At 42.3% G+C, this 22,031-nt stretch overlaps 2 protein-coding genes across 2 annotated transcripts, besides 2 other annotated features; one reads left to right on the forward strand and one right to left on the reverse strand.

Annotated features, from left to right (window-relative positions):
• Positions 1–1,212: 1,212 nt before the first annotated feature.
• PENARI_c007G09988 (serine/threonine-protein kinase) lies at positions 1,213–3,075 on the forward strand (the record flags this gene model as incomplete). The annotated part of the gene is made up of 1 exon (XM_022631147.1): positions 1,213–3,075. One exon carries the CDS (start codon positions 1,213–1,215, stop codon positions 3,073–3,075), a length of 1,863 nt encoding a protein of 620 aa, XP_022489182.1.
• Positions 3,076–6,099: 3,024 nt separating this feature from the next.
• Positions 6,100–6,455, reverse strand: PENARI_c007G07182 (uncharacterized protein; the record flags this gene model as incomplete). The annotated part of the gene is made up of 2 exons (XM_022631019.1): positions 6,100–6,278; positions 6,341–6,455. 2 exons carry the CDS (start codon positions 6,453–6,455, stop codon positions 6,100–6,102), a joined length of 294 nt encoding a protein of 97 aa, XP_022489388.1.
• Positions 6,456–13,096: 6,641 nt separating this feature from the next.
• Positions 13,097–13,102: a sequence feature (Short protein (PENARI_c007G11216, OGE53725.1) was converted to a misc_feature.).
• A 179-nt stretch (positions 13,103–13,281) lies between these two features.
• Positions 13,282–13,290: a sequence feature (Short protein (PENARI_c007G11216, OGE53725.1) was converted to a misc_feature.).
• Positions 13,291–22,031: the final 8,741 nt, after the last annotated feature.

Here is a 22,031-nt window from a genome sequence, read left to right on the forward strand (position 1 = left end):
CACCTGCGACCACCAACTATTTGAGGGGCCGCAGCTTTCAATTCCCCAATGATTGATATCCTCATCGCATGGAGCCCTCGCTTAAGAAGTAATAAAAAGCATTGAGGTGTCGAGATCTGGCACTTATACTCGGACGAAGAGAGTTATAGCATTTGCTGTCCTAAATGGCGTCGTCGCCCACGTCGTCTTTCAACTAGGGTAAGTCCCATTTGTATGTACAAGGGCACCCTTCTGTTTACAAAGCGACGTGATCGTTAACCAATATTTTGTCTATGCTTTGCCTTCGTCCATGATGCTTCATGGAATCCATTACCTTTTAAGGTGACATGCAATGAAAGGAAAAAACCACCCTTGCTTAATGACTCACCACGGACAATTGTACGTACTTAGGACACCGAGACAGGTGATCTGAAACGACTAATACACCGGCTGGCTTATGGCAACTTGCTCGAAGAGTTGGTGCCTCAAACCTTTAAGAATGTCGTGCTATTTTGCAAGTTACCTATGGTAAATATTATAGATGTGAAATAGTTCGCTGTTTCCGGGAATCAACGTCCTTGATGCTTTAGTGTCCAAATCTTCTGCTCTAGTTGCCCAGACATACAAATTGCCTTGTTTGTCTTTTTTTCTACGGTACTAGATAAGGTTGATCGTTGTTCTTTGGCCTTCGCTTTTCTTCTATCACGTGATCATGGTCCGATTGACAAGGTTCCGGGTGGTATTGACAGCGGCTTACCTCTAAATTGTCTCACATTGCTACGCAACACCACGATTTGTGGCTTTTTACATCAAATATACTTTCTATATCAAAGATACCTCTCTATTGATGGAATACCCTGTTCAAGTGGGATGTCACTGCTTTTCTAAACACTGTCTGATACGTTTGCATCTTCCTACTTCCCAATGGGCAAATCGCGTACCACTTCTCAAGTTGCCAGAGCCACTTCGCAGAGGCGGAGTACAATTCAACATTTATGGCCCAATGTGTGGCTCATATCGAGCCTTTTCCTTTTTCCGAATATCATTTACGAGGCGTTCCTCCAGAAAAGGCTGGTGTTTGATATCTCGGTTATGAAATCGTCCTTACCGCACCAGCAGCCAAAATCAGTCCAAGTGGGACGCCAGAAACAACTATCTGCGACATTATCGAAGCAAGCAATTGCGATGCAAGATTATGTTAGTGCCAGATTCCCGCTTTTCAATACTTGCTCCATGGCCTTTCAAAAGACTCTTGCTCGCCTTGCCGATTCATTTTCAGAGCACTGCCGAGATTTCACGTTAAGTCGCGCCTCAGAAAATGGCCAAGAGGGAAACGGGGACCATCATTGCGCATCTGTTCCTGATACCCGTGTCCTAGTCGACGTACAGAATACTCTATGCCAATCGGCCCAGTGGCTAATGAATGGTGGCTTTTTCCTGTCTCAGGTTACCGGCCTTTCCGAGTTGCTACTTACCATTGACCGTGGCGTTCGCGCCATAGTCAAGCCACCAAAAATGCTCGTGTCATTCCTTAGTAGCTCACGCCGCTCTACCACGACATCGGCATCGCATGTCAGCTGGCACGGTCACTCATCATGTGCTCGACCAATGAAAAGGACATACGAAGCCCATATTAGCCGCCACCCAGTCACGGGAAATAAGATGATTAACCAATACGAGATTCTCAGTGAACTGGGAAGTGGTCAACATGGCAAAGTCAAGCTGGCTTACGATACGAAAAGGGACCAAAAAGTTGCAATTAAAATCATAAAGAGACAAATCAAATCCTACCATCTGTCCAACTTTAGCAAGTGCAAGGCCGATCCTCTTACGGAAGTTGCGGTTCTTGAAGAAGTGCAGCATCCGAATGTGGTCACTTTCTTTGAATTTATCGATGATCCTGCCTACCAGAAAGTCTTCATTGTCCTGGAGTATCTGGAAAACCGTAGTATCATCTGGCGAAAGAAGGGCTTGCCAGAAATATTGTGCATTGAGCGGATGCGTTGGGCAATTGAGAAAGCCGGAAGAGCGATTGATCTGTCGAATTTCATTGGGCAGGGACGAAAACTCCTTCGGGCTGCGCAAGATCGGCGGCGACATTGTTCACTGACAACTGAGTTGATTGAAAGCGGTGACGAGATCGATATGTCAACCCCTTTCTTTTGCTTGGAAAATGGCGTCGTGGGTTCATTTGACGAAGAACCCCGATTCGTATCCAACATTTCAGGCCCCCTAAGCCTTCCTTTTGCTCTAGGAGACGGAAGTGATGCTAAGAGTACAGTTTCCACTCCAGAATCCGTACATGATATTGTGCATCCCGGTTGCGTGGACGACCTCTGTGCGGATTTCACATTCGAACAATGTTCCACCAAAGATTTTGGACATGTCTTCTTTGATGATGGGTGCTTTTCAGATATCGATGAGATATCATATGTCCCTTGTCTGACTTTAGCCGAAGTCCGGTGCGCTTTTTCGGATCTGGTAGAGGGATTGGAATACCTCCACTCCCGAGGAATCATTCACCGTGATCTTAAGCCCGAAAATATTTTAGTCACCGGCAATGGTCAACATAAGATCTCCGACTTCAGTGTTGCTTTTATGAAGCGATCCAAATATCATTTGGAACAAGCTCCGAACATCACCGATGAGATACGATTTAGTGGCGTCAATGGGGTAGCTGAGACAGTTGGGACCCCTGCATTCATGGCACCCGAGCTGTGCTACACCGATGATGATTTCGTGGACACTATTGGGTCTGTGCCTGAGATTACTGATAAGATTGACGTATGGTCTCTGGGCGTTACGTTATACGGACTCATCTTTGGTCGACTACCGTTCATCTCGGGAAATGAGTACAGCCTATTCCGCAAAATAGTCTATGAGGAAGTTTTCATTCCTAGGAAACGACTTGTTTCGGTCGAACATAGACATTCTAGCGACTCGAAAATGAATACCAGGAGTGTCGAGGACCTCTCCTATGAGGACATAGATGAGGATCTCTTCGATCTGCTCCAACATTTGTTGAGAAAAAACCCAAATGAACGAATAATTCTGAAAGAGGTGAAGTCTCACCCATGGCTTCACCGAAGACTTTAATGTTTATTGCTCAGCATTTTCTGGCATCGCTCGTCAAGTGAAGTCTACAATAGCCTAGGTAGCTGCGATCTGTCAAGTTTGTCTCGAGAGGAAACAAAGAAGTGTTAATACTTGCAATGTTGAGACTCAGTAGGTCTACTACTTATCAGTGTTTATCTACCGTAAAGCGTCGATATTCAGTGGTTAATTATGGAAAAGTTTATATAGGCAGGTTTTCGTGGTATATATTTTAATTTAGTGGTAGTACTACTACCGCTTTGTATGTAAATCACGTAATATTCCTTTTTTTTTTAAAAAAAAAAAGAATACTTTATTCTAGAACCTCATCATTTTTATTCCAGATCACTCTCATGTGTATTTTAAGTAATAAATGTTTCGGTGCAGACACTGCAAGGTCAAGGGTCTGGTGTGAAAGGGTTTCCCGGACTGTTCGACGACACAATTCGGAATGGACAAAGATAACCAATTCGCAGCGCGACAGCCAGGGCTTTATGCACTGTAGGCAAAATTCACGTGGCCCTAGCTTAGACAACACATGAAAGTATAAATGGTCTGAGTAGTTTATACTCATCATGCATGGAAGGCTCAATATGTGTTGAGATCACATGACCAACAAGGTCATGTGACCCTGGATGGTCATGAGAGTAGTTAGTTAGTCCTCGGAGGTTCGGAGCTTCTCTCCTTCCCCGTCCGTTTCTCAAACAATAAACTGCCTTTATTGCTTGCTACTTCCCTGCCTGTTAAGGATATGTCAGTTTTCTGTTGTGTGCTCGTTGCTTGCAGGCTCGTAGTCATCTTTGGAGACCATTACCCCCCGAGAACCATAGGATCTCCTTGGACCCTGATACAGGCCCCTGGAAGTCGAGTGGAGGCTTCTGGGAGCACTCCAGCTCCTAGGAAATTATACTTCTAAGCCGTTTCAATTTCACGGTAAGTCGAAGGCCTTATCAAGATTTTGTTGCCTATACTCATGATAACCAGTCTCGCTTGTTGATGTTGAAGCCGCCAAAATGCCGCGCAATGCAGAGTCACAGATTATGGGCCTCAAGGTAGAATCTCGTCAATTAAGCGATTATCTCATGTACTTAGGTTCTATTTTCAATCCGCAATAGTGGCGCAAATATCATCAAGCTTATAAAACTGACGCGCAACGGGATTGAAGCGAGGATAATCCGCGACCCGGTGCTGCTCTCGATGTATTGAACAACGTTTCTCACTGGATCGCGGGGGTCTTAGCGCGCATAATTGTATCATACAGCCATGAGAGCTCTTTGGTCTCCGGGGACCTGATATATAGAGGCTAAAGATACACTTGTCAGTCTCTCTTTTGCATATTGCTCCCGCGACAGACCACCGTTATTCTTTCAGCTAGTTTCTCGTCTATCAGCGCGTGCTAGTGGCGACGGATCACGTCAGAATGTCCGTCCAGTCTGAAAGAGATAGTTTGCATAGCTAAGAACGGCCATTGGCCCATTGCGCTGCAGGTTCCTTTATCCCGGAAGGCCAGATGAGAGTGCTTGAGAACCAAAATGCAAAAGTCGGAATGAGGAACTTGTTCAGACATCCAATTCACCAGTGTGCGATTGACTTATGAGTGGACATGGTATGATAATCGGGATTTTCGAGTAGCTCGACCTGAACAGCTGCTCCCATCAACACCAACATTTGCCCCTACAAGCGACGATTTCCCGCCCTTTTGCTTCTACGTGGACAGCAAATCATTTCGAGTAGAGTCTGAAAACTGGTCTGACTTGAGTGTGGATCTCTTACCTGCAGGTATGGAATCCCTATCCATATGCCTCGATCTCCGAAAATTCAATAAATTCCGTCGATCGATTTAGATGCACTATTGGCCACGTGCATGCTTAGTGCTTTGGTATGGTTTGAGGGAGAAGAATGAACTAGTGGGAATGTAGCACTAGACAGGGATTGCCCTGAAAATCAGAAAAATAGTCCCTTGTGATATGTCGGGTCCCAATGTAGGGGTTATTAAAATGCGAAGCGGCCATTGTTTCTTTTTTGTTGTGCAGCTCAGCCTATGGGTTGTTAGAGACTTTTACTTTTTGGCCCTCTTGCTGTCCGTCTCAGGATCAGTCCTAGCGGAAGAGGAGATTGTCGGAGAATCGCATGCTAAAGTAAGAGAATTCCACTATCAGGTTTATTTTCGGAATACCTCATATCGTTGCGGTGGATCTATCATCGATGAACGCCATTTTTTCACTGCCGCCTATTCTGTGGATGGTCTATCACCAAATCGGCTGAGTATTGGTTCAACGCAGCGTCTATGAACTGATCAGTCGTATTATTTGCCAGCCATCCGCTTGTAGAAAAGGGTCGTTATATTCTACGACGTTGGTGATAGAAGGGCCCGGTTTGTCAATGGTACGAGTGCTCTCTTTTGTCTCGTCATCGCATCTCCCAGATACGACTAGTTAGCCGCGATTGGTTCTAAGCGTATATCCAAAGTTGAAGATTCTAAAATAACCATCGGAACTCTTCTTAATAAGGAAAACATGGATCTCCTAATCTTGTCTTGCAAAAGACAGACAGGAGGATGGCGAAATCAAACTACAGAGTCGATCAACTTGTACAGCGATCAAATTTAAGATAGTCGACTATTTGGAGAAGGGGTTCATATACCAGGAAGACAAGTTGTGCGAGCCAGGTAATGAAATGAACCGCCCCCATCCTGCTGAAATCTTACGGGGTTCGATGTCGCCGGTATTGGAGAATTCCATTAGGCCGTGTAACGCCGAATGCCTAAACTCAAACCTACTGGTAAATGCTGTGCTGACTCCGTCTAAACGACGAAAGCAATTACTTGCTGCTGTATATGTAGACCTTATCAATTTGATCCTATCGATGCCTCTGACAAATGAAACTACCTAGTATAGAGCTGCTTGGTTATACACCGAGTCACGCTGACACCGTTTAGGAAAGCAGCAGAAAAGACCCATCCGTACGGGGCCAAGATCTATGGCTTAAGAGAGCTTCAATCAAGCTGTGCTGACTGAAACTTGGTCTTTAGCAGCTGTCGGTATGGCCGTCTCCTCCGTTCTTGCACTGGTATCCGCACTTCTGGATAACCTTGATCTCGCCGTTGGAGCCTCCAAGGCAGGCGAATAGGGCGTTGTCTCTGGTTACACCAGGATACGCGCCCTGAGCATCTGCAACGGCGTTCCGGATCTGGGTGTCGTAATTGCCTTGATATCGATTTAGTAATTTGCTTTATCGTAACTCAAATTATACCATTTGCTTTACTAACCTCTGGTGAGAAGAGCCGAAGCACAGTAATCAAACTGCGTTTGGCAGTTCTTAGCCGCACCAAGAGAGGCAAAGGCAGCCATGGAGGCAATGGAGAGGATGCTGAGCTTGACCATGCTGTCGGTAGAAGAGGATGGGCTTGGAATTGCTGAGTGATTCGGATGATTGGAAAATGATTATGGATGAGGGTTAGGGAGGACGGGAAAGAGGTCTTTATAGCCCGCATCTTCTCTCATTAACCGAAAACGTTTGGACATTTACCACATAGTGGACCTCGTTAGTATGAGCTTTCTCGTTGAAAAGCGTATAATACAGCCCCTTAACGCAAATCTGGCGTAAAAAAAGACCAACATGTCGCCGGATATTAAAGGATCCTCGCCTCGTTGGAGGCTTTCAAGCTGCGGCGTATGGGTTGACCAAAATGATTGGTTGCCGGAATCAGGGTAGCTCCAAGGGGAACCCTGGCCCGACGGTCCGTGGCGTCATACGCCGGGGGCGGCCCCCGGGCGGTCCCACGCACCCCACCTATCATGATCGCCAACCCTGCGGGTACCTGGATTGACTTTATCTAAAGCCTCGTTAAGATCGCTCCTTTTGGGCCAAGTATTGGGGTAGGCACTGTTACATTGGCGGCATATTTTGTATCCGCGAATCGGCCTCAAGGAATTTGGCTCTTTTATGCAGCTATCGAATTGGCCCCCGAACCTTCGCCACGCCTATCGTGCCCCTATATTATAATTTATAAAGCGGCTGAGTACTATCGAGCTTGGTATCTAAACCAAGCAATCCATGACACGTTGAAATGAAACCAAGTAGAACTTACCGGAGGTACTTCTCATTTTTATTTTTCTGAACAACCTTTTTGCGCTTCACCGGTTCTGTTTCTATTCAAAGAGTCTAACTAGGCTGACAAATAAATCGATACGGTGGAGCATTGAGGTATCCTGATTCTATTGAATTCAACCACTCATCATTTTTCTGCACATCTACCGCTACCCAGGGAAAATTATGATGAGGCTCTATCTCATACACCCCCGCTGACCGAAGCAATGTCCAGGCTACAACAACGACCTGTGGACATACATGCAGTAGCTCACGAAACAGCGTTGGCAATCTAGAGCCTATTCAAGACCTAGTGGGAGCTGTTACCTCTCCCACCTCTTCCCACAGTTAGCTAAAGAAATTCACAATGCACAGCCTCAGTGTAACCATAGAGTCCCCGTTAATCCTCCCCTTTCATCTACAGTATACTGATTACCCATGGCCCCCTGTGGGTCCGGGTTGGTAATGTCTCTCGCAGTTTTGTCAATTCTGGGTTTAGCTTAAGCTTAAGGGTCCAGCCCAATAAGAATGTATATTCTGAGACATTTTGGAATATGTACAATATTCTGGATTGACGACTCCTATACGAAGCGTCGTGCACCGCACGTCTAGTTAGACCTGCGTGCGGACCGGTGCTGAGGGGCTTAGTGGGGGCAATTGGATAATCGCTAGTGTCCCCACCGTACGCCGGGGATGCCGCTGCGCTTGAACGTCTCGTACGTTCCTTCCTTGTACTACGCACCACCCCTTCGGTGGTCCCCTAACTTTCGTTCCCTGATTAATGAAAACATCCTTGGCGGATGCTTTCGCAGTAGTTAGTCTTTAGCAAATCCAAGAATTTCACCTCTGACAGCTGAATACTGACGCCTCCGACTATCCCTATTAATCATTATGGCGGTCCTAGAAGCCAAGAAAATAGAACCGCACGTCCTATTCTATTATTCCATGCTAATGTATTCGAGCAAAGGGCTCCTTTGAACACTCTAGTTTTTTCATAGTAAAAGCCCTGGTTCTCCCCACAGCCAGTGAAGGCCATGAGGTTCCCCAGAAGGAAAGGTCCAGCCGGACCAGTAGTGAATCAATGTAGTCAGGTTTTGACTAGAAATTGGTTTTTCGGCAGGCTGTTGACAATCAACTCGATCATAGGATAGTGACCAACGAGTCGATCTAGGAAATTTGTTCTAGCCTCACGATGTTGAGGGTCAGATAGAAGGCTTATTGAGGAGATATATATATATTTCAATCAAGACACCTCTTCCACTTTAGTTGAAAGTCTCAGAGGCCCCATAAACTAAACATTGTAGAATTCACAGCCGTCAAAAAGAGAACTTCTTAAAAAAGTAAACAAAATATAAACCCAATGTATCTTTCTAGTAGTCGAAACCCGACCCATGAGGTAGGTTTAGGTTCGCAATATTTAGCCTTCTTTTATGGTACCCTATAGCACGGAGTAGACCTGGCTGTGACCCGCGGGTCACCCGCATTATCCTCGCCCCGGCCTACCCGCGGGGCGGGTTTGCTGCCTAACTTTGGACCCTAAGGGTCGTCCACCTTGAGGTTGGACCCTCGGAGGGTCACCCGCAGGTGACCGACCCTAAGGGTCCTTAAACAAGACAAATAGCTTAATCTCGTGACTTGCATAAGTTATATAGATTTGCCCTATATTTTTGAGTATTTTATTTATAGTATTAGAATTATAGATAGTGCAAATTCGCAATTTGCGTAAGGACATATTAATAAGAAGTTATGATATACGCTTTTATTTTAAAACTATAAATAAAATAATAACTAGTTCTTATCTAATATATATCTATTAAGTAGCTTAGAAACCTTCCGAACTCTTCTAGACGACCGTTGTTATATAGGAGGGAGAGGAATTTTAGTATTATCTTCTAGATGTATATTTCTGTTTGGGCCGGAGCTGCCATTTTCAGCGTCATTTAACGCCGAAAATGGCATCGTCGGCCTAGGGGATTTATGCCACGGCCAAACAGTGACTCGCGCACGCACGCGCTAATACGCCTGCGGCCCACCCAGTTATCACTCGCTCGCTACTCCCCTAGCGCTCACCTATCGCTCACCCAGCGCTTACCTATCGCTTACCTAGTGCTCACCCCTACGCACCCTCAGCTCACCTCCCATTTCTAGCCGATTCCCGTATCGTCGATATCTTTCAATACGTGGGCCTAGTCGAAGATAGTAAAAAAAAAATTAGTTCGCCTTATACGGGTAATAGCAGTCATTCTATATTATTATAAATATTGCCTCTAACCCCTTAGAACGATCATATTCTTTCTAGTATATCCCCTTCCCCTTAAATATACTCGTATCTATACTACACTACCACTTTGACCTTAAGGGCTAGGTATTCTTATATCGCTATATCTCCCTATATCGCACGCCACTCTAATCGATACCACCGATATAGCGAGATAGTAAGGTATTAGAGTCGATCTAGCGATAGAAGCCCTCACTCCTAATATTTTCGCACGGAGTCCGAGATAAGTGACGTTAAATCCGAAACTAATATCTTAACCCTAGAACCTCCCTTAGTGTTAGTTCGTAGACGCCACTCTCGTGTTTCCCTCGTTAATAAATATAGGCTTAGCTAAGGGTTATTAATTAGTTCTAGCTATATATCTAATAATAATAGAGGAAGTTAGGCTCGCTATATAAGGCGAAAAAAGAAACCTAGACTAGGAATATAGCTAAACGATATAGGAATAGCCTAAGACCGGTAGAGGAACGATATAAGCTTAAGCGATACCGACGGAGGGGAATCTATAATAGATCTAGATATCGAGTCGGATAACATTTTATCTAATAGCGATAGTGATAGTTATATAGAAGGTACGAAGACCTAGATTACGTTTATAAAGGATCGTTAGGAAAGGTAGGCGAAGCGAACCTATAGATATCCTCCTTAGCCTATTACCTAACTAGCGCTAGATTCTATCGGAAATAGCACTAAAAATAGTATATATCTTCTAATTTAAGATAGAAAGACCCTTAACACGCCCTCTAGATAGCTAGAAAGAGAGAATTTACGAAGTTTCTCTACTAGGGACTTCGAGTAAAGCGCGGTCGGGATAGGCGATGCGTAAAAGGTATTAAGAAGGTTAGTACTCTTAATATATACTAGAAGATATTTCTTCGCTATTATAAGAAAACTAACGAGGACCCTATGCCCTATAATCTAGGACAAAGAATAAGAAAGGTTAGGCTAGAACTTTCTAATAATAGATATATCACTAATAGAATAATCTCTAAAGAGTATTCGGAAAATCGTGAAAAGTAAAGGGTTAATCACCGACGAAAAAGAAAAGCCACCGCTATTTATTAAAGATATAGTTATCTTATAGGAGACTATTCTCCGCACGATAGAAAAGCGGTTCTATATTAGATTTTAACGAATATAATAATACCTTTACAATCTTATAGCTTACTTTATAGTGAATAGAATAAGTGTAATAAGAAAGCTTTAATATAAGCACCTATAGTACTTAATCTAACGAGATCTAAAAGGGGGCCCGCCCCGTACTCTACTCAAAATTACCTATAAGTTTACTAACACGTATCTTAGTGTGACATAAGGGTATAGGTTAATTAACACTTTCTATAGGAAGTATTTCTTCTTATAAGTGTATATCACTAATATTAGGTAGGAACACTTTTATTATTCCTAAGATTATTTATAATCCGTCGCTTATATTAAGCCTGTATAAGTTTTTACTTAGTATTCTTTTCGATAACGACGCTTTCTATACCCCTATAATAAAATCTAGAATGACCTTAGAAGGCTTTAGCTAGAAGATAGCCGGTAGTAGCTACTATTACCACTAAAAGCTAAGAAGGTAAATTATTATATATTCTATAACGTTATAGCAATCTACGGCGTTATATAGATTATTAGAGATTAGCTAATATCGACCGTAGCTCTAGATAAGTAATATTAAATCTTTAGGGAGATTGCTAGTTTTCCGAACCTTTATATATATTATAACCGGTACGGTAGTGGGATAGTACTTAATTAGAGTAGTAAGTTACCCTACTCTCGGTTTTTATAAGAAGGCGAGAAAAAGGGCTAAGAAAAGAAAGGGCTTATAAGCGATATATAATAAAATTTAATTATAAAATACGTAAGTATTCGAATATTTTTAAACTACTATCTCCTACGTTATATTAGTACGGATATATAGGTATTAATAAGAGGTCTTAAACCTAACTTAGCGATAATAAGAGCGGTTATTTAGAAAGGGAGATAGGTTAACACTCGACAGCCTTATAAGCTTACTAATACCTAGAAAGTAAGTGTTAAAGTAATACTAGAGCTATAAGAGGCGATCTATAAACGTGATAGGTTCGCTCGAAAACTAAAATAAAGAGGCAAAAAGAGCTATAGAGGACTAGATCGACTTAATTAACTTAAGAGGAATATAACTAACATACGTAGTCGGCTCCTTTACGATCTTCGTAAGCGTATAAGGGAAGAATTTAATAGTAGCTAAGTAGTTAAGGATATTTAGCGATAGCTTACAACTAGAACCGCGGTTTATAACGATAGAACTAAAGAGCGCCTAGTAGCTAAGGAAAATATACTCCTAGAGTAGATATTTCTCTTAGAAAAGCTAATAATATAGCTAACTTCGTTATCTTTAGAGCGGGAGTGGAAGCGGCGAAATAAGGTAGTCAAAGCTATTCGTATATACTACCGTATACGAGAAGGTAGGCCTTAAAGAGGACGACGACCGAAGAAACCCGTTCCTTATAATAATCTTATACTATATAGCCCTCCTACACTAGCTTCTACACAAACCGCTATACTATCTTTACGTAAAGATACTTTACGAAAGGCTAAAGCGTATATCTAGACCGCCGCTAAACCACTAGGATACTTCCAATATTTTAGAAACCTAGAAGAATCGGACGACTATCGGATAAAACACTATTCTCGGTATAAATATCTTCTACGTCATTTTAGGGATATATATCTAGATAACCGTCACTATAAGTACTACAATATATTAGTTAGCTATAAAGATAGTTTAAGGAGGCATGCCTATAAGAAGTATCGACTAAAGACCTAGGCTTTTCTACCGGTCTCTAGAGATAACCTAGATATAGCTATACCCTATCTACCTCGTCAAGGTTAGCGTATACGACATTATACACTAGCTTTAGGCTACCACTATAGCGTGAAGTAGCACTCTATTTCCTAAAAAATATTCCAAATCTATTATATACCTTACGTTATCCTAGATAGGAGTCCTCTTCCTATAGTGGCATACCGCAGCACATTTAACACCTAGATTTAATCTACTAGGCTTTTAGCCCTAATTAGAAGCAGGGCTACGGCTATAACTAAAAGAAAGAGAGGTGCTCCTCGTACTATAGTTAAAGAATATATATAAAGATACCTTATATAGTAGACATTATATACCGCCTATAGGCTTAAGGCTGATTCGCGGGCTAAACGAGCTATATAGTAGTTTTAAACCTTTAGTAGTATTAAAACTATATTAGTCTAAAAGCTTCAGTTATAAGACTTTAGTGGTTTAAAAACCATAGCATCCAGCTTTAGCACCTTTATAAACGAAGTCAAAATTAGATATTACGGTTTAAAAACCGCCGGAGTCTTATTATTATAGTTTTTATACTACTATAATATAGTTTTAATACTACTAAAGTTTTTGTACTACTATATAGGTAGGGTCTCCCGCCTTAAAGTGACCGGCTATTCTAACCTAGATAGTAGCAGCCTACCTAGACAATACAAAGCGGGCGGAAGTCCTAATAGGGGCTAGTGTGCTATAGGTAGGGCCTTAGGAGATAAAGAAAGAGAGATTAAAGGTAAAGCTAAATTCGAATATAGTATTACTATAGTACTTCCCGAAACCGGTGTCACTACCTATGCTCTTCTATTGTTTCCTAAACCCTAATGCTAAGGTATTGTTAGGACCCTGCGAGGTCCTAGTGTAGCAGTATGAGTACGGGAAGTAGAGACTATCGTCGAAGTGTATATGCAGGTGCAATAAGAGACTAATTGCTGCCCTTCATGCGAAGGCCAGCGAGTGCAATAAATACAAGGTGCGCTTAGCTAAGGGACTAAGCGAAGTGCACGACCTCCATGGTCCATGCATGCGCCTATCTATCAGCGCACTGCGCAGCCCAAAGGCTCGCAGTATACTTTTCAGGCACCCTCAGGCACCTGTCAGGTCGGGGTCCTGACAGGTATACTATACCGTATTTAGAATAGACCTAGAGTATCAATATTCCTGCTCGATTACCTATACGGTAATTTACGCTAAGTGATATATCTACCGCGTGTCTTATACTATATAGAGTAGCTAGAACTTTCTATAGTATATAAATAGGTTAAATATTAGGAGTTAGAGTGGGATTTTAGTTACCACTCTGCCTATTCTTAAGCGGCGGTTCGGAACGGCACGCCCTACCTATATTCTATTTTAAGAGGCTTGCTCCCACTAATAGTATTTTGTCTCTTACCGTATTGCGGCTATAATACGTGCCTTATATATAACTTTGTATTGGGGGCTAAGAGGGCCATAGATTCTACCTACTATACTATCGCACCTCTTCTATCTTCGAGATAAGTGCAAACCAATCGATTTTCCTACCGCTTCCTAGTGTCTCTCTAATATTATTTCGCTAGTGAATCAGACCTTTGATAGTGCTAGTCTTATATAGTAATTTTTCCATTTGTGCCGCCGCCGCCGGAAACGGCAGCTCCCCAACCCCGGTTTAGCGCCCGCCCCCACTGCCCCCCGCCACGGTTTAGCGCGGGCCCAATACGGGTTAGCCGTCACGCTAATCCGCAATAGGCACGCTTATCACTTCACCGCCTCGCGACTCGGCCGCCCGAATGTATAAATCCTAGGTGCGTCGCTCTATCGTCGCCATCTATCCTCTTCCTCTTTTGTCCTTTCCTCCCCCCTTCCAACACTTTCTATATGCGTCTGGTTGGATCGACGATCCCGGGCTGATTGCGAGACCTAGCCCACCTGAGGGATTTTCTAGCAACTTTGCATCCGGCCTCCACTCGCAACATCCAATAGAACCCCTCTATAATGCCGTGCGTTCCCCTGCTAGGTGCCTTTGTCGAGATTAGTGTCTACGCGTTCGCATCCTATTCTACTCGTTTAAACGAGGTTTTGTGTCTCTAATACCTCTATCGCCGAACGATTGACTCTTGAACTTGTCCCTAGTATTAGGTCTCCTCGAGAACGGATACTTTCTAGAGTCAATACGCGCCCCGAAATATAGAATAGAGTGATTTAGATGACGTGGCACTCCGCTCGCCCTAACGTCCGAATAAGTATCACTTCTTAGCCTATTAACTATGGACCCGCACAGTTTTCGTGAACCTTAAGCCACTTCGTCATCTCTAGCTTACCTTGAAGCATACGCTGTTTTTGCTATTGGACTTAGATACGAGCCCTATATACCCTAAGCGAACAGATAGGGCATTCACTTAGGAGTGCGATACGAACTAACTGGCTGTGGGTATTAGATAAGGAATGGCCGGAAGTTAGCCAACGTGATAGGGGGTCAAGGCACACAGCGGCGCCCTAGTCAAGGCGGCAGCTTTATATATATCTCTTTCCTCTTCCGGTCATCCCGATATGATTCCTATATCTAGGCGGGTCTGGCGTGGGCAGTGCACCCTTTGTCCTTAACGGCAAGAGCCTATTAGCTGATTGTGAAGGGCCGTAGGCAATTCTATTACGCGCCGAATCTTAGAGCATAGTCCCCTAATATTATATTTAGGGCGGAGCTAAGCGAGGAAGCCTCGTCTTCCCTACTAGACTTCCGGAGGGTTACGTGGCTTAGTAAGGGCTATACGGGCACTAAGCAGTTAAGTGGCATCTTTGTAGACTAGTTAAGGTGGTGGAAAGATAGACTAAGCTAAAGGCCTACCTCGTTACGTCGTGTATGTAAGAGATACACGCTTTCTAGTAATAATTAGAAGCTAGCCCCGGAAGCCCCCGAGCTACTATAAGAAGGAACAAGTAATATATGGCGAGTAGCCTAGGGGCAGCCGATACTGTCCACTAACCTCTATCTAGATCCCTTTTCGGGTAGCATCCCTAGAGGGCTTCTCTTTTTTTCCGGGCTTATTTGATCTAATATAAAAATAAGCCCTTTCCACCGTGTACCTAGGTTAGTCTAGCAGTCTCCTAAGACCAAATTTCCTCTTTTCGCTTTGTTTATCTCTACGTCTTTCCCTTAGGATCTTAGACCATACCTATTATCCTTGATAATATACACTTTTACTATAGCCTATCGAAGCCTACAAAACCGCCCTATTTTGCCTTTAATAGCAACTAGAAAGGCTCTAATACCTTGCTATCGGGCGAGCAACCTTTATTCTCTAATGAACCGGTCTCTTTAGCAATAGACGACTCGACAATAGTCCCGACTTACTTCCTCCCTCTAGCTGCTAATATAGAAGATACAACGAATTAGTATATAGTTAGGTCGCCTAACCTATTTGACTTCGAACTAGCGAGGTCCTAGGGGGCGTTAACGCTATTATTAGGTACACTTAAAGATAGCGACAGAGATACCTCCCTATTGCTATAGAGGCTTAACTATGACTACCGAGATAACTCGGGCGAAAAGATACCTACCGACTATAAGTTTAAGATCTAAGCTAGCCTACTTTCTAAGTTATTAATCGATATTGGAATATAGCCTCGTACTCGTTCGGTGTAAATTTAAGTAAAAGTGCCGAGTTAGACGGTTTAGACGTCTTCCCGAGATCCTAATTAAGTTACACAACTCCTCTACAGCGTCCTTAATCCCCTTCTATCGCGGTTCTTTCGCTAGGTGCTATAGAAACGCATTCCGGGGTTATGTAAGCGGATATAACGGAAGATATTTAGTGGACACAAACTCAACCTTTATACCCCGCCTACTTTAAATCCTCTAGTCTAGTTTATACTCGGGATATATCCAATATATCTACTACATTTAGCGACTATTCTTCTAACACTCCGCTCTCTTCTATCTTATCCTACTCGGATGTTATCTCTAACAATCGAAACGACATAGGCTCTTACGTTCCTTCACCGGAGGATTATCCCAACGACTATTCGGATGACTATACAGAAACAAGCTAAACTAGATTGATTTTAGATTATCCCCTAAGGACCGTGGCTAAATTAGGCCCTTCTAGGCCGGCCGATCCGCTACACGTTAATATGCCCGATTTAATAGATATCTGTTACGCACGACTATCGGGTCGTCGCTATGTTAGAAGATTCCTGGGTTATACTTGCCTGAATGCTTCCTTGCTTCCAACGTCAACGATCTATCTCTCAACCGTACCGTTGCCTATCAGGCCTTATACGGGCTAAGTCCTTTTGAGGGTATCGAGGAGCGATGCCAGGTAGAGCGCCGAACTAACCAATACCGGGGTATAGGTCTATTCGTAGTGTTATCAAGTTATAATCAAGTTGTACGAGTCACCAAAGGTTCTGAACAGTAGACACAAGTAACAATGTGAGATTGAACACGAAGAACTAAACTAGATACATAAATGAGTGTCCTTATATATCCTGAGTCCTTCCGTGGTAGAATAGTAGAAAGTAGAATAGTAGATTTAGCTTAGCAAGATCTACCCTTCGACCGTCGACATTTCTACTGCTTGCATGATCACGTGGTTGCTATCTCATTAGTTATTATGGTATACAATAAGATAGTAAGCGGGAGGCCGAAAGGGGCCTTTGGCGCGCAGACCCTATCCATCATGTATAGGTACATATGTACAGGATAATGTCTGCCGGGTAGGCCCGCTCAGGGTAAATCATGCTCATGCTCAGTGAGCATGATCACGTTTCTCTTTTCCTTGAATACTCGGGGTGTCTAGAGTATAAGGAACTGCACGTGATCTAATAACAGATAGATCGGTTGGCTCTCGGTGGCCCATCAGTAAGTTGCGGCCCCATAATCGATTGGTGCCTGGTAGGTCCGTAACAATATCGAATAAGCCTACGGGCGCGAGTCTTTTAATTCTTATTTAAGAACACCTAGCGTTCGAGGAGACAAGAGCCTAAGTCTAGCTAATCCGAGAAAATACAAAAACCAAGAACGTCTAATACCTTCGACTAGAAAACGAGAAACTACTTATAACAAGCGCTACTCGTCTATCGCAGTGGTTATTCCTCCGCCACGGCTAAGACCTATACGGAGTCTACGGTCAAGGCCAAAACCTATTATATTAGATATATCTAAGAGCGAAAGTGAGGACGTTGATAATTCCTTAGACGAAGACTTTATAACCGATACGATCTAATCAGAATTCCCACACGTTAAGGACTCCGTAGAGGAGAAAAACGGTCCTCTAAGTACGACCGCTTCCTACCATCTAAATCACACGTCCTTTAGCTTATCGTCTAGGCATTGCTACGAGAGCCGCGATATTATTAGGCGGGCAATTCTCACTATTAAGACCTAGGGATCGGAGCCCACTTTCTTCTTCACTCTTATGCCCGATAACGTCTACTTAACATTATATATTACCGCGTATAGTCCTCCTTATAACTCCGAGAAAGTAGGAAGGGTTTTAAAGCGGTCACTAAGTATAAACCGTTTAACTCGCGGGAAAAGTAAATACTAGCGCTATTTAACTAACGAGAATAACTTACTAGTAAAGTTAAAAGAGGAAGGGAGGTTAACATAGAAGGAAATCGGGGACTATTTTCCTAGCCGTAAGTTATCTATACTATAGGTTCACTATTCTACTAAACTAAGGCACTAAAGGGCTAAAAGAAGCCGTCCGCAAAGTTGGAGGGGTAGAAAGAAATAATAAAATATATATGTTAATAGACACTATCACAATCGAAAGCATCCGCCGTTATTATATAGTATCTTCTTCCGCTATTAGTAAGCTAATAGTTATCTAGCGGTCCTATCTATGCCTAATATCCTTCCCACTTCCTAATCATACGTATTAGCGAATTTATGATATAGTCGTTAAGCTATCGCGGAAGATCCGGTGGATAACCGCTATAGGCCTATCTTTATGCCTAAAGCTATAAGTTTTGGCTTTGTTATCGCTAATTCTAGGCTAGGATACACTAACACTAAGATAGGACAGCCTTAGAAGAAAAGGGGCCACTAAGTGGAGCGACAATCCTTTTCCCCCTCTCGTTCTAGAGGAATGGCTTTAGGAGAGGTCCTAAGTATGTTAGCAAGGAGTTAGGAGAAAGTGAGCTAAGCTAACGAGTTATTTAACTACTAACCTTCTAGAGTAGGGCTTATATACGGCTAGTAGTCGGGTAGGTGCCGCTAGGGTAAGTTTAGAGTGAGAGCCGCTTTATGGTCGCGCGACCACGGGTGAGAAGGGTAAGTACGCTATAGATAGGGTAAGAATTAGGGTAAGAATCACCTAAGTCGCGCGACCACTACACTAACCCCCTTAGCTAAAAAACAACACAATTTTATTAGATTATACCCCTCCACCTAAAATACTCGATATCTTGGTATCTATATATAACCACAACTAGAAGCATTATATAACTAGGTCTCTTAAAGCTTATAGTCTACCTTATCTACCTTACATTATCAATATATATAGTGTAGTTCGCCCTAAAAAGGCGATAGGACACCCCTAAGCTTATATACACTCTAAGGTCGTATCGTGCCACACGCGGCGAGGTAGTAATAAACTAGTGTTATAGGTAGTCAAGCTAACTTAGGACAGACCTTATCAAATATCTAGAGAACCTTATAATACGATTAGAAGAAGAGCATAGCCTTATTAGTATTTATAGCCGTAAGATTTCGTCTATTACTAATAGTAGTCAATTACTAAGGTATAGCGGCTTCGACGGTGCCCGACCTAATAGGGATAGTGTAGGGCTAGCTTTTAACGTCGAATTATACGAGTTTAGTAACCTAAAGCTAGACGCTATAACTACTCGGCATTAGTTCGCAATTATAAAGTCTAATTATCCGTAAGCGCCTATACTCTAAATAGCCTCTAAAATTACCGGAAACCGATATTCGATCACTTCGCGCCTAACGACTTTAGCTAGCTAAAGGCGGTAGATACGACTAGCATAAGAAAGTATACGTATTCCGCAGCCTCTTCTTCTTAAAAATACATTCTAATCTATTAGCAATCATTAAGCTTTTATTATTCCTATACCACCCTACCGTAGTAGGGGCAACCTTAATACTATCTTAGAACTAACTAGACCACACAAACTATGATCGACAATATCTTTAATACTTATAGAAAATAAGGCTTATATATACTGCCTACTTTTACCACTATATTCGAGCCCTCCCTTAAAGGCCCCCTTATAGTTACTCTAGATACTTAGGTAGTTTATATATATCGAATGACACAAAAAGTTGCCTTCTAATATCGCAATAATTGTAGGATCTAATAATTAAATTATCTAGATTATCATCCCTTAGCCTAACGTACTACGGACTTATTACTATAGCCGATCCACTATTAATTGCCGCTAGAGTTATAGGATTGCTCTCTCTTAGAATCTAAGTTACCCAATCTTTGACTAAATTTTACTCTTCGGTTAAGGACCAAGCTACTAATATAGTCAATATCGTGCGGAATCTTGAAGATCTTCTAAGTATCTTCCGATCTCTATATATCGCAATATAAGAGCGCCGATCTCGAACCGGCGAACAAGAGCTACACTAAACAGTCAATATAGCAGTTCAAAACTATAATCAAATTATCGAGGAGCTTTAGGGTGAAAGCCTTAAATTCTAGAAAGGCTAAACTATAGGTTTTTAGGGCTAGGTTTAACTCGCCCGGCGTCGCGTAGCCTATCTATTTAGAAAAAGCACTTTATAGAAGCTCAAAGAAGACATTAGCGAGATACGTGAATATTTATCTTTTACGCTAGAAGTGTTGCAACTTAGAAGCAACACCTATATTAAGGACAGGATATAAGAGCTTAGTTCACTCCTTAGAAGGATAAATATAACTTAGTTCTCCTCGTCGATTCGTGGTTAGCTAATAGCCCCGGATGCGATAGAGAATCACAACGCCGTATACGCGAAGCGTTATATAAGTATAGGGTTGTGGTTTCTTAAGAGCCGTAATTTTGCTAATTAGCTAATCGAGCGTAATTCCTTCCTCTAGATTAATAGATTCGCCGGATATAGTAAGTTAGTCCTATACTTAATAGCGATTTAACATATATCCCGCGAGACGCGGGATAGGCACAGCGTAGGAATCGCGCTTTTTTACTTTTCCTTCAACGATAAGTCGAAATAGAGCGGATCTAGTATACTACGTGTATTATTGTTATAGTTGTTAGCCTAACTATAGGGTGTCGAAAAGGAGTTAGAATAGCTACATATATTATATAAGTCTAGTACTCCTCCTATAGAAGCCCTCCTAGCCTATATCAAATGTATTCTCTATAGGTTTAGTGACTACTATATATTGATTGACGCTATCGATAAAAGTCCCTAGGACCGCGAAAGAGAAGGCGTTCTAACGGTTTTACAAATAATACGGAATTGGTCCTTTTCTAGCCTTTACCTTATAGTGATAAGCCGTGATAAACTTGATATTCGCAAATCTTTGAATCCTTCTCCGGATTAGAATATTGTGATAAAAAACTTAGATATCGATAAAGATATCGTCAATTTTGTCTCCTATTAACTCGCCAACAAGCTAAAGCTATAGAGATAGAAAGCGCGTCATAGGGATATTGAAGCTAAGTTAACTACAATAGTAGGTGGCGTGTAAGTCTTATCCGTGGCTCTTAAAAGAAATAGTATTTTCTAATCTTAAATATTTCAGATTCCGATATATAGAATGTCAATTCACTGCCCTAAAATAGGCGCGAAATCGCAACTAGCTCGACGAATACTTACGCTCTCTACCCTATGACCTAGACGAAATATACGAGCGACTCCTATGCAATATCGACGAAATATACGTTAAAGACGTACGGCGGATATTGATCTTACTTTATTTTTCTACTAGGCCATTTATAGTGGATAAGCTAATTAAGGCATATACTATTAATCTTAGTGATCCGCCACACCTTAATCGTGAGGGCCGATTGTATAAGCTAGATAATCTAGTAGATATTTGTCTTAGACTTATAGAGATCTTGGTAATTAAAGATAATAGTGGACGCCCGACTTCTATTGGTCGCATAGCGCACTTTTCTATATAGGAGTACCTACACTTAAGCCGTATCCTCTATTAAAAAGCTATAAGGTTCGCAATTCGACCTAAACCCGGAAACGCAGAGATTGCCTAGATCTATTTGGTCTATCTATTAGAGCCGATACTATTCGCCGAAGATTTTAATAAAACTAAATTAAAGTATATACCGCTGACTCGCTTTTCCGCTATACATTAGTATTATCACTTCATAAATTCTAGTAAGCAAAAGTCTAGGGTGGAAGGATTATTATTGCGATTATTCTAGGATAAGACAAACTCCTTCGTGATATAGGTACGTCTATTCGATATAGATTCACTATAGAATACGGGCGTTAATATATAGCGTCGTAAAGTTGATATAGCTTCGCCCGTGTACTACGCATCTTTATTAGGTCTTAGTTCCATCCTATACCATATCACAATAGTTACTATAGGTGGTATATTATCCTAAAAGGTGAATAAAAGAGGCGGACGATTAGGGAGCCCACTTTAGGCCGTATCTTATAGTGGCTATCAAGAGTGTGTGCAGATACTGCTAGATCGCGGTGCCAACGTTGATAGTAAGGGTAGAGTATACGGTAGTGCACTCGAGGCCGCGTCTTCTAAAGGCTATAAGAAGATTATACAGATATTACTCAATTACGGTGCAAATGTCAACTTCAAAGGCGGAATATATAGCAGT

This window comes from Penicillium arizonense, assembly GCF_001773325.1.
Source record: "Penicillium arizonense strain CBS 141311 chromosome Unknown PENARI_contig007, whole genome shotgun sequence".
Lineage (NCBI taxonomy): Eukaryota > Fungi > Ascomycota > Eurotiomycetes > Eurotiales > Aspergillaceae > Penicillium > Penicillium arizonense.